The 13,762-nt window shown below is 53.6% G+C and overlaps 1 protein-coding gene across 1 annotated transcript; it reads left to right on the top strand.

The window, feature by feature from the left end:
* The first annotated feature begins 1,021 nt into the window (after positions 1 to 1,021).
* Positions 1,022 to 13,429, top strand: UNC5CL (unc-5 family C-terminal like). Its single transcript, XM_032650386.1, has 9 exons — positions 1,022 to 1,138; positions 5,204 to 5,649; positions 6,173 to 6,473; positions 7,211 to 7,473; positions 8,182 to 8,283; positions 8,545 to 8,612; positions 9,481 to 9,581; positions 9,733 to 9,846; positions 11,669 to 13,429. The coding sequence occupies exons 2-9, from the start codon at positions 5,265 to 5,267 to the stop codon at positions 11,889 to 11,891; spliced, it is 1,557 nt and encodes a 518-aa protein (XP_032506277.1). The 5' UTR covers positions 1,022 to 1,138; positions 5,204 to 5,264; the 3' UTR covers positions 11,892 to 13,429.
* Positions 13,430 to 13,762: the final 333 nt, after the last annotated feature.

The raw sequence follows: 13,762 nt of genomic DNA, 5'->3' as shown, positions 1-13,762 counted from the left end.
GTGACAAGTTACCACTTACTGAGTAACCATTTCGTGGTGTGCACTTTATATTTATTAGCTCAATAATGACCATCATTATCCCTCGCAAAGTAAATATTATTATGTGCATTTGATAGACGAGGGGAGTGAGGCTCAGAAGGGTTGAGAAACTAACCTATGATTACACAGCCAGCAGGTGGGTCACTGGTTTCAGTGTTGGCAGTCTGGATTCAAAATGCCTCCCCTTTTCTCTCAGCTGGCCCATTCATTCATTCGAGTCTTTATTGAACACCTACTTTGGATCGGGCTGTACTGAGAGCTAAGGATACAGAGCAAATGGCTGAAGAAACATCCCTCTGCACAGGGAGCTTTCATTCCAGTGGCAGAGTGTCAAAGGAAGGACCAGGCTGGCAAACGGCCTGAAGTTCAACTCTCCCCCAAGGGACAGCATCCCTGTGGGCCGTGGAAAGAGCACTGGGTAGGGAGCAGATATGGCTGTGCCCCAATGCCGCCAGCAGCTGTGGGTCATTAACTCGGTGCCTCCACCATCATATCTGTGCAGGAAGGGTGTAGAACTAGGTATTGTCTAAGCCCCCTGGACAGGCTGCAATGGCATCACCTGGGGGCTTCTAAGATGTAGAACCTTAGGCCCCACCCCAGACCAACGGGATCAGAACCTGCCTCCTAACAAGGTCGCTCAGGTGGTTCGTGCACATTATAGTTTGAGGAGCCCTGGTTAGGGTTCCTCTTACCTTGTTCCGTTTTAATAGTCTCTGGTGGGGGACAGCCACTGACCAGCAGAGGGCACTCTAGAGAGGTCTCGCCTGTACCCAGGTTGTCTCCCTCTGTCCCCTCCCTTCCAGACCTAGACTACAAGTCCTAGACCTAGTCCTAGACCTAGTCCACTGACTCCTGCGATCCTCCCTCACCTTGGCTGGACTTTGCCAATAGACAGGGACAGACTCCCCACCCCTCCTTAGGGCAGCTGAGAGGCAGGACTTTGCCGGGAAAAGGAAGTGCCAGGTCACTCCTGCCTGGATTCCCCGCCCACCTCCACTTGTCTGCTGGCTTGGCGACGGGGTTTGGCTGACCTCTCTGTTTCTCAGAGAAGGAACTACTGTTCCTGGACAAGCCGGCAGCCTCTGGGAGCACCTACACGGTAATGTGAACACCCTCTGGGGCAGCTGGGGGTGGGGTGAGCGTTGCGATGGGGCCACCTGGGGCTCAGGGGAGGAGCCGGGCTCAGGGGAGGATCCAGGCCCAGCGGAGCTGTGGAGACCCTGTGCTGGAGGAGAGGCGGAAGGCGCTTGGGAGAGGGCCGCTGCCCAGTGGGTGTGAGGACCAAGGGGAGGCACTATGGAAATATAAACTATGCTCATGAATGCTGCCCATGACTTAGGTTTGGACTCATGCATCCTGGTACCTTTTATGTACTTCAGTAACTGGAGGTCTTTCAAGGAGTAGACACAATAAGAACCAGTGACGTGGGAGAAGGGTTGAGAGTTTCCTTAAAGGATATGAGCAGAGCTTTGCAGCAGGAGCCTGGATCCTTGTGCTGGAGGAGGCAACTCCCCAGGGACAAGTGATGGCAGCATCCTAAAAGACCCTCATCTTGGGGAAGTGCTACCCAGCATGATCAAGGGTCTGGGGCAAGGCAAACCAGAGGCCTGGGTAATAAAGGGTCAGCCATGGGGTTGGGAGGCTTCCGTCTGCATTTACCTAGTTGCTGTGCTAATAGATTTGAGACCCTTCCCCTTCCTGGGGCAAAGGGGAGAATGGAGTGAGGGCCAACGCAGGCTGGAGAGCTGTCAGCCTGGGAGAAGGGGGCTGAGCTGGGGGAGGAGTTAACCTGCTTCTGGCCAGGTAATGAATGGGCCCCTGTGAGAGGCCCTCCAGATTGGAAGGTTGGGCAAGGGAACTCTTCTGGGCCACCCAATGGGGTGGAGGGGATTTGGACTCTGGTCTTTGGAACCCCTGGAAAGGTTGTTGCTATAGAAATAGGGCAAGCCCCTCCTTTCTTTCCCAATAGGTAGCCCATCCCCTGCTGCTGGTGGCTTGGTGGGCAGGGGGTGGGGGGAAGCATCACTCGTTGTCACACCAAGGATGTGCCTTTAGTTCCTTATGTTTATTTTTCCTTGTATTTATTTTTGTTTCTTTCTCTTCTAACTTCATTTCCTCTAGAAGTGGAAACGAAGAGACCCTGGGGGAAAAGAAGGGGCACGGAGAGAAAGGGAGTGTTTCTGGAAGCTCTTGTCATCTTCGCTCATCCTTCCCTTCCGCTTTCGGTTGTAGCTTAATAATCTACCCTCTGTCCTCCCTGGGGGAGAAAACTTGGTTTCCTTATCTGGGAAATGGAGATAAAAATAAAAGCTAGCTCATAAAGCTGCTGTGAGGATCAAATGAGCTAGGCCACGCAGAGCGCTTTAACACACTGGCTCAGCAAATCTCCGTGAATGTTAGCTATTATTACTACAGTTATAATTCCAATTGTTTTTACTATGGAAGGACCGAAAGGATTGGATGGGACGTGAAGGGAAGTCTGTGGCTCCGACCCCCATCCCCACCAGATTCAGGCTTCACCGGCTTACTTACTTCACTTGTGTCCCCAGCCAGGGGCACAGTCAGCAGGGTTGCATGCTAAGGCCAAGGGAGCAATGCCATGCCTTCCCTTCTTGTCTACATTTTCAATGAGGACACGGGAGAAACAGATCCCGCCTCAGTGCTCCATCCTGACGATACAGAGGAGCTGTGACCCCTGTTGGGGATTGGCGGGGGAGATGGGAAGGGGGCTCAGGTTTCATGGGTCCTGAGAAGGAAGGAAGAAGTTGGGCAAGGAAGGACCAAGGGGTGTGGGGCAAAGCCTCAGCTCCTGGTGGGTGGCATAAGTGAAGGGATGATTCACTAGTGCAGATCCTAGTGAATCAACCATGGGGACCCTGGGGACTTTGAAGGAGGATATGGTGTCTCACAGAACTCAGCCTCGGAGTAAAGGAACCCCATGCCCTCAGAAGCTCCGTGAGAGCCGAATAAGACATCATTGTTGGCAGGACTGAACTTCCCACAGTTCCTGGTCCATAGCTGGTGCTCAGAAATTGTTCATTTGAGTGGGAAAGCCACACGTGACAGCATATGGTCAAGAGTTACTTAGGGGCTTCCCTGGTGGTGCAGTGGTTGAGAGTCTGCCTGCCGATGCAGGGGACATGGGTTCGTGCCCCGGTCCGGGAAGATCCCACATGCCGCGGAGCGGCTGGGCCTGTGAGCCATGGCCGCTGAGCCTGCGCGTCCGGAGCCTGTGCTCCGCAACGGGAGAGGCCACAACAGTGAGAGGCCTGCGTACCGCAAAAAAAAAAAAAAAAAAAAAAAAGTTACTTAGTATGGTGGGAGGCAGCAGTGAGAGATTTCAGAGGGTGAGACTGTCAAGGGCTGGTGAATGGGGGCCGGGACGGTGGGTGGCAGTTACTCCTGAGCAGGAGGTGTCCAGGCAGGTAGATGAGGCAGGTGAGGAGAGCATGAAACAGAGAACAGCAGGACCAGAGGCTAGAATTAATGAGCTGTGAGGAGCCTGGTCTTGCCCGAGGGTGGGGATGTTGGAAATTAAGGGAGGAAGAGGGAAAGTAGGAGGGGGAGGCAGTGGATTCCAGAGGGCCTGGGGAAGAGCTGACATCCTCACGGGAAAGTTGCTGGAAGGCCCCAGTCTGGGAACCGGGTGAGCCTCACCGGAGGCCCCCACCTTTGGTTTTCTTTCTCTTTTTGCTTCCACTTTTAACTTTTGTTACTTTTGTATTTTACATATCCCTGTGAACTACGCTCCAACCTTTCTGGCAGAAGGAGGGGCATAAATAAACAAACATATTTGGACAGGGTTTTATCATCTACAGAATGATTTCCACATGATCTCATGCCATCTTCACCATCACTCTGAGAGGCTGGTTTTTTTTTTTTTTTTCACTTTTATTCGTTTTTAAAAAGAATTACAAAGTTAATATACAGACATGCTTGGTGGGGTGATTCAAAGAGTACAGAAAAAAGAGTTTAAGAAAATAGAATGTCTTCTTTCACACCTTCCAGTCCCCTAATTTTTCATCTTTCAGTAATGACCAATGGGAATAGTTTGGGGTGTGTCCTCCCAGACCTGCACGTCCAAGGCAGGAATCACTAGTACACGTGGCTACTGAGTCCTTGAAGTAAAGAGAATCCCAATTGCGATGTGCTGTGAGTGTAAAATACACATGGATTTCAAAGACTTAGTAAGAAAAAAGAATGTGAAATATTCCAGTAATTTTATATTGATTACCTGTTGACATGATAATATTTTGAATATATTGGGTAACATAAAATATATTATCAAAATGAATTTCTCCTGTTTCTTTTTACTTTTTTTTTTTTTTTTTTTTTTTTTTTTTGCTGTACGCGGGCCTCTCACTGTTGCGGCCTCTCCCGCGGAGCACAGGCTCCGGACGCGCAGGCTCAGCGGCCATGGCTCACAGGCCCAGCCGCTCCGCGGCATGTGGGATCTTCCCAGACCAGGGCACGAACCCATGTCCCCTGCACCGGCAGGTGGACTCTCAATCACTGCACCACCAGGGAAGCTCCTCTTTTTACTTTTTTAATGTGGCCCCTAGAAAGTTTAAAAAGAAAGCCACATCTGTGGCTCATGTTATATTTTTATTACAGAGCACTGTTCCAGACCTTTCTCTATCATTTACATCTATACACCCATAAATATGTAGCTACAGTTGTATATAGTCTTGTTGTTTACATTAATGAGATCAGAGGATTTCTAGCTCTTTGTGACTTGCTTTTCTACTTTAAGATTTTCCTATGTCAGCCCATGTAGATCAAGGGAGCTATTTTGACAGATGAGGAAACTGAAGCACATTAAACAATAGGACAAGCTCACTCAGGCAGTGACCAAGGTGACATTTGAACTCACATTCTCTAACTCCAAACCCAAGCTCTTTCTGTCTCATGAGAGAGAAATTTGATGTACTAGGTCATGGGGAGCCATGGCAGTTTCTTAAGGAAGAGAGAGAGGGAGAGAGGGAGAGAAATTAATAAAGAAATTAATTTCTTTAATTTCTGTTAAAGAAATTGATCTGACCGAGGTGCATGGGTGCACTGGGATGAAGACAGTTTGATCCCTCATTGCAGCCGCTTAGAAGTCAAGTCTTAGCCTCCACGACCTTGAAAAGGCTTACCTGACACTGACCTTCTTTTCCCCCAGGCCCTTGGCCTCGGCTGGCACAGGGTTGCAGGGGAACTGGTAGCATCAAGTGACCAGGCGGATGTGCTCCTATGAGGGTTCCTTCCAACTCGCCCAGTTCCTACTGCTGGTGGGGGTTCCAGTGGCAAGTGCTGTCCTTCTGGCCCAGTGCCTTCAATGGCGCTGTCCTCGCCGGCTGCTGGGCACCTGCTGGAAGCTGGAAAGCCAAGAGGAGCCAGCGTCCCATCCCACTTCCCTACCTGAAAGTGAGTCCTCTGGGGAGGCACCCCCAGCCTCGCTGCAGGAGATGGCTGCCTTCTACCAGGAACTGCACACGCCCACCCAAGGCCAGACTGTCATCCGACAGCTGATGCACAAACTATTGGTGTTTTCGGCTCGAGAGGTGGACCACCGCGGTGGCTGCCTGATGCTCCAGGATACGGGCATCTCCCTGCTCATCCCGCCAGGTAACAGCACCCGGCTTCCTTCTTAGTGTACGGTTGTTCACGCTGCACACTGGACAAGGGCACCAACTCCAAGGGAGCACCATTCAGAGACATCTTCGTAATTTTGAAAATTGCTTCTATGTTTAGTATGACGTTTGTGACTCCAAAGATGGATATATTACATATTTTTTATGACAGTTTTGTGGCAGGTGGAGGTAAAGGGCCCTGTTTTAGTGAACAGTGTGTTATGACGATTCTCCCATAAAGGGAAGTAGAATGTCTGGAGGAAGAGCACCTTTTGCAACTTCACACAAGGCCCTGAGTGAGCTGGCAGCAGCCCTTGGAGGAGGGGGCGACCTGCTCAGGGTCACGTCCCAAGTCAGTCACAGTCACCTTGTTCTCCTTCCGCACTGCCTCTCCACGTGCCCTGCTGCACGCCCGCTCCTGGGCTCCCGCCCCACCTCCCCTCTCACTCTGGCCTGGCCTCCTCTGCCGCAGGGCTGTGCCTGCCTGCTGGGCCCATCTCAGCTCTCCCCCTCCCCAGGTGCTGTGTCTGTGGGCCGCCAGGAGCGGGTGGCACTGATCCTGGTGTGGGATCTGTCAGATGCCCCGTCGCTGTCCCGAGCCCAGGGGCTGGTGAGCCCCGTGGTGGCGTGTGGCCCCCATGGGGCCTCCTTCCTGAAGCCCTGCACCCTCACCTTCAAGCACTGTGCCCAGCAGCCCAGTCAGGCCCGTACCTACAGCAGCAACACGACCCTGCTGGATGCCAAGGCCTGGAAGCCGCTGGGGCGGCCGGGAGACCGCATCTTCCGGGATGAATGTCGCATCCACCTCTCCCACTTCAGGTAGGCACCAGCCCGTCAGCCTGTACTTCCTGCCCCCTTTCTCTGTCTGCCTGACCCTCACCTCTCTGTAGGGGACTGCCCCTTTATCTGTCCAAGAAGGCCTGCAAACCCCGTATCCCCCTGTCCTTCCCCAGTCCCTCTGTCCTGGTGCCTATGGCAGCTTATCTTGTTCCAACCCCATCCAGGACCGTGTGTCCCACCGTGGTCCCTCTGCCTGTCTAGAAGGGTCTGGCCCAACCCTGGTCCTGCGTCTAGATGGGGCCTGTCCCATCTCCACCTCTGTCTCTAAAATTGTCTGTCTCTTCCCTGTGCCCCAGTTCAGGACTGTCCCCAGGCTGTCTAGGGCACTTTGCCCCTCCAGTTCTCTGAGACTCTAGCCCATGGCACGCCTGTCCTTAGCTATGTCTCCCTAGGGTCTTAGGTCCCTCTGCCTACCGGTCTCCTTGCCACCCACTGACCAGAGCAGGGCGATGCATGGTGGCCCTGAGCCCAGTGTCCTTCTTGCCCACGCTGGCTCTTCTCCGGACCCAGTGACAGTCGCTGTGCCATGACTCACGTTCCTTCCCCCTAGCTGACCCCTCCACCCCAGTTCTTCCTTACATGCCCTGGAATGTTCTCCTCACCTGGGAGCCCACACAGAGGCCCCTGGTGCGGTGGGAGCCCAGGGGAAGGTGGGCTGGTCTCCCAGCCTCCCTTGCCCCACTGTGCACCGTCCCTGCCACCGTCTCTGCCCGCAGCCTCTACACCTGTGTGCTGGAGGCAGCTGTGCGCAGGGAAGCCCGGAAGTGGCTGCAGCTGGCCGTGTTCTGCTCGCCGCTGGCCGCCGGCCAGTCTCACCTGCAGCTGCGCGTCTACTTCCTCAACAACACGCCCTGTGCCCTGCGGTGGGCTGTGACCAATGAGCAGCCGCACGGCGGGCGTCTGCATGGGCCCTGCCAGCTCTTCGACTTCACTGGGGCCCGAGGGGACCAGTGCCTGAAACTCAAATACATCTCCGAGGGTGAGGGGGACAGGGCCAGGCACGGCGCGTCGGGGAGCCCGTTGGAGGGAAGGGTCTGTGCCTCCCCTGCGGTGGGAACCTGGGGCGTTGAGTCTCTTTTTGAGACTCCTGGGCAGGCAGCAGCTTCAAGGGGGCCCTCTGGCTCTTGCTGCGGCCTCTTGGGGACCCCGGCTTTCCCACTTCCTCCCTCTGCTGCCCACGGAGTCCCGGTCCTTCCGTGGGAGGCCAGCCGAGTCAGGTGGGTGGTGAGAGGAGAGGCGTTGCACCAGCAGGGGCAGGGAGAGAGCGAGAGGCTTCTCTTGTCCCACCTGGACGGAGCCGGTGTCGGAGGGGGAGGCCCAGTCTTCTCTTCCCTCGTTCCTTTGTGGGTCGGCTGCGGGAATTGACAGTGGGGCTAAGGGTGTTTGTGGGGTGTCGAACAGGGGCGCATGCGTGGCTGCATCTGGGCTAGTGGATGGGAGGGAGGGGGGTGAAGGGGAGAGTGGAGAGGTGGGGGGAGGAGTCTGTGTGCCGGTAGAAGTAGGACCGCTCCCAGGGTCCCCACCCAGGCTCTGGGGCCTCCCATCCACTTGAATCACCCTCCTGCCTTTGCTCCCTCCCCATCCCTCCCCTCAGCGCCCTGCACAGTGCCTGCCACAGGGTGACCTCCTTAAGCCCTTGTGGAAGTCTCCCCTCTTGAGGCCCTCTGTCTCTCTGCCCCCTCCCCAGGTTGGGAGAACGTGGACGACAGCGGGTGCCAGCTGGTTCCCCATCTGCACATCTGGCATGGAAAGTGCCCCTTCCGCTCCTTCTGCTTCCGGAGAAAAGCAGGTAGCCCAGGAGCCCGGTGTCTACCTCCTGCCCTCTCCTCTCCCCTCCTGGTCACCCTGGAGCCCTACAGCTCCTCATTCGGCCATGCCTGCAGACCCTCTCTTAAAGGTTAGGGGCCGCAGCAGATCTCTGCAGAGAGAAAGATGGGGGGCTACGCAGCTGCTTCAGATTTCCAAAGCCTTACATTGGAGTCCCTTTTGCTCTCCTGCTGTCTTCTCCTGGGCCTTTTCCTCTCTCACCTGCTACGTCTCCTCTTTGTAGCCAATGAGAACAAGGACTGCTCAGCACTGACCAATGAGATCATTGTCACCATGCACACCTTCCAGGATGTGAGTTGGAGCCGAGGGGCAGAGGAAGGGCAGGCCCTGGGGGAGTCCTGGGCAAAGTGGGCGAGGGTCTGGTGCCTAGGAAGTATGGCTCTAACCACAGAGCCAAGCAGGCGAGGAGGGCATTCTTCCAGGGGCAGGGACTGCCTGGCCTCCAAGGTACCCTCCGTCTTTGACTCTCCTGTCTATCCCTGGATGAATCTAGCAGGAGGGTGAAAGAACCAAACCCTGCATGAACCCTTTCTTCCAACCTGGAGGAACTTGGGCATCAAAGAGAAGTGGTTTCTTTCTGGACAGATTGTCTACGTCTGAGAGATGGTGCTGTGTATCTTCAGGTGGAGGGTGACTCAGGAAGGCGGTCTTGAGTAGGTGGGATGGGAGTTAGAGCTCCCACTCTCCCGAGGGAAGACATGAAGAAATCAGGATTGGAGAGTCTTTGGGGAACCCTGTGGCATCTTACTGGAGAGTAGGCAGATACCCCTCGGGGTATCACTTGGGGAGGAGGAACCAAGGAGAGGAGGAATGGAGGAAGGGGGCACGTATGCCCAAGTTCAGTGTCTCCATTATTAGATGACCTCCCCTGCCCTGGACCCCACCCAGGACCTCTCCTGGTGTCTTAGGATGTATCTTGTTTGGTCTTCATGTCCCAGGTCCAAAGAGCTCTGAGCAAAACTTAAGGCTGAAGGCTGTGAGGTTGGGGAAGCAGAGGGTAGAGGGTGTTGATTGGGGTGGGACTGTGTCTCCTGGTTAAGTGTCTCCGGTGACAGGCTGAAGGAGAGACACGAGGCATGGAGATGGGTGCCCCAGCTTCTCTGTTCAGAGGGGTGTCTCATGATCCCTAAGTGTGTTCCTGCCCCCTCTGTTGGCTCAGGGCTTGGAGACCAAGTACATGGAAATCCTCAGATTCCAGGCATCGGAGGAAGAATCCTGGACAGCGCCACCCGCTGTGACCCAGCCACCCCCATGCAACAGGTGAGGTGGTGGTTGCTTGCGCTGCTGCCCGGGGCATGTTTGGGATTCCTGCCCCTGGGCTTGCAGGGCGAGCATGGCATTGAGGTGTCTGTGGAACCAGGCTGGGTCTCTTGATCCTCCCCTCCAAGGCCACCCTTTCCCCCTGCCTCAGGCTGCCCCCAGAGCTCTTCGAGCGGCTGCAGATGTTGTTGGAGCCAAACAGCATCACTGGCAACGACTGGCGACGACTGGCCTCCCACCTGGGGCTCTGTGGTATGAAAATCCGGTAAGAGGGGTGAGGTGTGCACGGGTGGGTGGGGGAGGGTGGACTGGGATGGGTGTTCTCAGGACCCCTTGGAGACTGGACCATTCACAAAAGAGTGACTTAAAAGTCAGGGAGCGGCTACTCCCCACCCTATTTCTCAGAACAGGCTTGATTTCATTGACAATGATCTCATTGGTTTGGGCCGAGCAGTCCTCGTTCTCATGGTTACAAAGAGGAGAGGAAATGGCAGGTGAGAGAGGAAGAGGCCAGGGGAGAGGAGCAGGAGAAGTGAAAGGGACTCCACAGGAAGGCTGTGGACGTCTTTCTATTTTATCACTGTTCTTGGTACCTAGAATGATGCCTGGCTCATGGCTGGTGTTCAATACATAAATATTGGTTCAATAAATATTCAAAAATGGATAGGTTGACATGTAAGTCATTGGTACCTACTGAGTGCTTGACATGCTGTGCCCTGAGGGGCAGAACGGCAGACTATAGGATAATGTGTATAAAGCATGTAGCTGAGTGCCTGGCACTAGTGGGGACAGCGCAGCCATGGTCTCAAGAGAGATCAGTAAACCAATTCTGAGCTAAGCCTCAGCGCCCGGAGGATGACAGGTGGTCAGGGAAGACTTCGCCCAGGAGATGGGACTAGAGTTGGATCTGGAAAATAGGGTAGACTTTAAAATCACCTTCTAAGTCCTGGAAAAACTATGCTAAGCATTGGGATACAGGATGAATGAGACATGGTCCCAGAACCAAGGAGGTCACCCTCTAGTGAGGGATACAGAGAGCTTAAAAAAAAAATCAAGGCAAGTGCTCCTTTGACCTTACTGTATGTATCCCATATTGCATAGCAAGTTGAAAACAGAGACACGAAATGGCTGAAGCAAGAATAATGAAGACTTATGTCAATTACAGTTGACCCCTGAACAATGTGGGAGTTAGAGGTGTGACCCTCCATGCAGTCGAAAATCGTAGTATAACTTATAGTCGGCCCTCCATATCCACGGTTGTGCCTCCACAGATTCAACCAACCAGGGACCATGTAGCAGTATAGTATTTACTGTTGAAAAACTCTACATATAAGTGGACCCACATAGTTCAAAGTGGTGCTGTTCAAGGGTCAACTATATATCTCAATTAAATAAAAAAGAATAATAAAGACTTGTGGGAGCTATGACCGGAAATCTGAACTGAGGGATGCAGAATGGTCTCCTCCACCTGGGAGGTGGGAATGAGTGCTTCAGAAACAGGTGTTGGGGAAGTAGGGGATCCACCTTCCTGTTTTGGGGGAGGAGCAGAGGAGGTGGTGGGTCTGGTGTGTTTAAGGTGAGAAGGAAGCTTCATGATGGGAGCAGGGAGAAAAGGTCAGAAAAAACAGGGCAAGGCCAAGTGGTGGGTAAGCCAGAAAGTCAGGGGAGGGGGCTTGGTTAGTAGGTGAAAGAGGCTCTGGAAGGTTTTTGAGCAGGGGAGGGTCCTGCCTGGGAGCAACTGTTTCCTTAGTGGTGGGCAGGATGGGGCCTGGGATGGGGGGTAAGGGGAGAGTGTGTTTGGGCTGGGGGTGGGGGGTTGGGAAGGCAAATACAGAACATCAGAGCTGGAAGCGACCTTAGAGGTCCTCTCACCCAAGCCCTCGCGTAAGAAGAGCAAACTGAGGCCTAGAGGGGAGTAGGCTTTGAGCCAGGGCTATCTCCGATTTCAAGTCCTGGGCCCTCCCACCATCCCAGAGTGTCCTGGAAGGCAGTTAAGAGCAGGATGAGGACCAGAGCTGGGGGAGGGGGTGGATCTCCCTGCAGAGCCCCTCCTCCCCCTCACCTCCTCCCCGCACGCTCCGGGCCAGGTTCCTGTCCTGCCAGCGCAGCCCCGCGGCAGCCATCCTGGAGCTGTTTGAGGAGCAGAACGGCAGCCTACAGGAGCTGCACTACCTCATGACCATCATGGAGCGGCTGGACTGCGCCTCCGTCATCCAGAACTACCTGAAGGGGCCGCAAAGCGGCAGCCCACCCCGGGTCTCCTGGGTCGCCCAGGAGAACCAGGGCCTGGAGCTGGATGAGAAGCTCTGAGAGCCCCGCTATGGGGCAGGGTGGAGCTCTGTCTACCGGGATGTACCCCTACACCTAGGAAGAAAACAGCTGCAGTTCCTGGCTGTGCCCACCGACCTCATCAGGACCCTTGGACTGTGCCTGGGGCCACCGCGAGTCCAGACGCCTCCTCGGGTCAGGACCACCCTTTCGGCCCACGTCGTCCTGCGTGCAGATCCCGTCCTGGCCGGCAGGGGGCGCAGGAGCCCAGGAGATGGCCCCAGCGTGGCCAGCCTCCGGGAAGCTATTTAATAGACCAATGGACTGTTAGGCTGCCCTGTTGGCACTCCTTGGGGACTGGTTAGTCCACAAGTATTCACTGAGCACTTAGTGATACCTGGCACTGGACTGGGTATCATGGAGACTCCTGGAATATACGAGGTCGGATTTGGAGCCTCGCGGAAACCACAGTTCTCTTGTGGGAACCAAGATGCCCTAGTAGGAGCTGAGGACAAACGCTAAACCAGCAGCACGTGCCCTGTGGTTAGGGGATGTGGATGTGGTATGAATTGTACCTGCATTAGGAGTTGGGAAGGGAGGGAGCTGAGTATGGGCTGGAGCAGTGAGAAACCATCATGGAGGATGTAGGAGAAATGATTTACAAAGAGTGAGATCTTAAGGTGGGGGAAGGCGGGGATGTGACTGGACTTACAGTAGGAGCCCGGTGAGCATGGGGTGCTGAGTCATCAAGGAGCCCAGCGTGCTGGGTGTGAGGTGAGAGCAGGACAGGGGTTCAAGGCCAGATCTAAAGATGGACAGTCATAGCTGGCTGTCCACCTGTCTCCTTTGACTTCCTTTGTCTCTTTATCCTCCCATCCTTGCCTTGTCTTCCTCTCTCTGTGCCATTATCTCTGTCATAAAACATCAAAGCTGAAAAGAAACTTCAAGATTATTATTGTTGTCCAACCTTTTAATCTCTTTATCTTGAACTGTGTGAGTTTTAAGTCTCTCTGACTTCATTTTGCTGTTGCTGGCCCCTGCAGTGGCTCCATCCCTGAATCTGTCTCTCTTTTACTACTGGTCTTAGCATCTTTTCGTCTCTACCTACTTGCTGTACCTGCCCTTGTGTGTTTCCTTCTTTCTCTGAAATCCTCAGTCATTTCCCTCAGGTAAGTGTCTCTAAACCACGGTTAAGTATCAAAGGCTATTGAAAGACACCGGTCTACCCTAGGAATGGATGGGTGGGGATTTTACCCCATGAGTCAAGATCCACTTTAGGGTCAGGAAATAGAAGATAGGGATTAAAGAACATCCCATTTAGTCAACTCTTTATTCAGCACCTACTGCCTGTTAGACACTGTATAGAAAATAAATCAGTAGGCTGGGGCCTGAAAAGAGAACAAAGGATTTGACTCAATTTAAGCAATCCTTTTGTTTGCAAACAGGTGTTGTTAATTTTTTCAAGGGCAGACAAATGATCTCTCTGGCAACACTAACAATTTCTTCTGTATTTCATTAAAAATATTAAAGCTTTTTCTATGATGAACAACATTGTATAATAAATTATGAAAACTGCCTTTCTTTGTTACTAGCTGTATTTTGCTCAGACTGATGAATTTGAATGTGGGTATGAATGGTTTTATGTGGTAAAATCGTACCGATGGGGGCCGGCTGCAGAGACGCATTTTGTAGACTGTGCTTCCAGCGTGGTAAATCAGGGAGGCGCTCTTCCCTTTCTGTTAGAAGCAAGCCTTCAGGGTGGGGCCCTCTCCCCGCCCCTCTTCCCCTAACCCCATCCATTCTCTGTTAGTCCTCCCACCGCATCGGGGGCTGCCAGTCCCTCCAGGCTGGTACCTTGGCCTTCTCCCTCTTCATTTGGCTCAAGATTGAACTACTAAGAGCATCTTTCTCCC

Source organism: Phocoena sinus, chromosome 11 (genome assembly GCF_008692025.1).
Source record: "Phocoena sinus isolate mPhoSin1 chromosome 11, mPhoSin1.pri, whole genome shotgun sequence".
NCBI classification, from domain to species: domain Eukaryota; kingdom Metazoa; phylum Chordata; class Mammalia; order Artiodactyla; family Phocoenidae; genus Phocoena; species Phocoena sinus.
The sequence above is the reverse complement of the archived record's forward strand: the minus strand, read 5'-3'. Positions and strand labels throughout refer to the sequence as shown.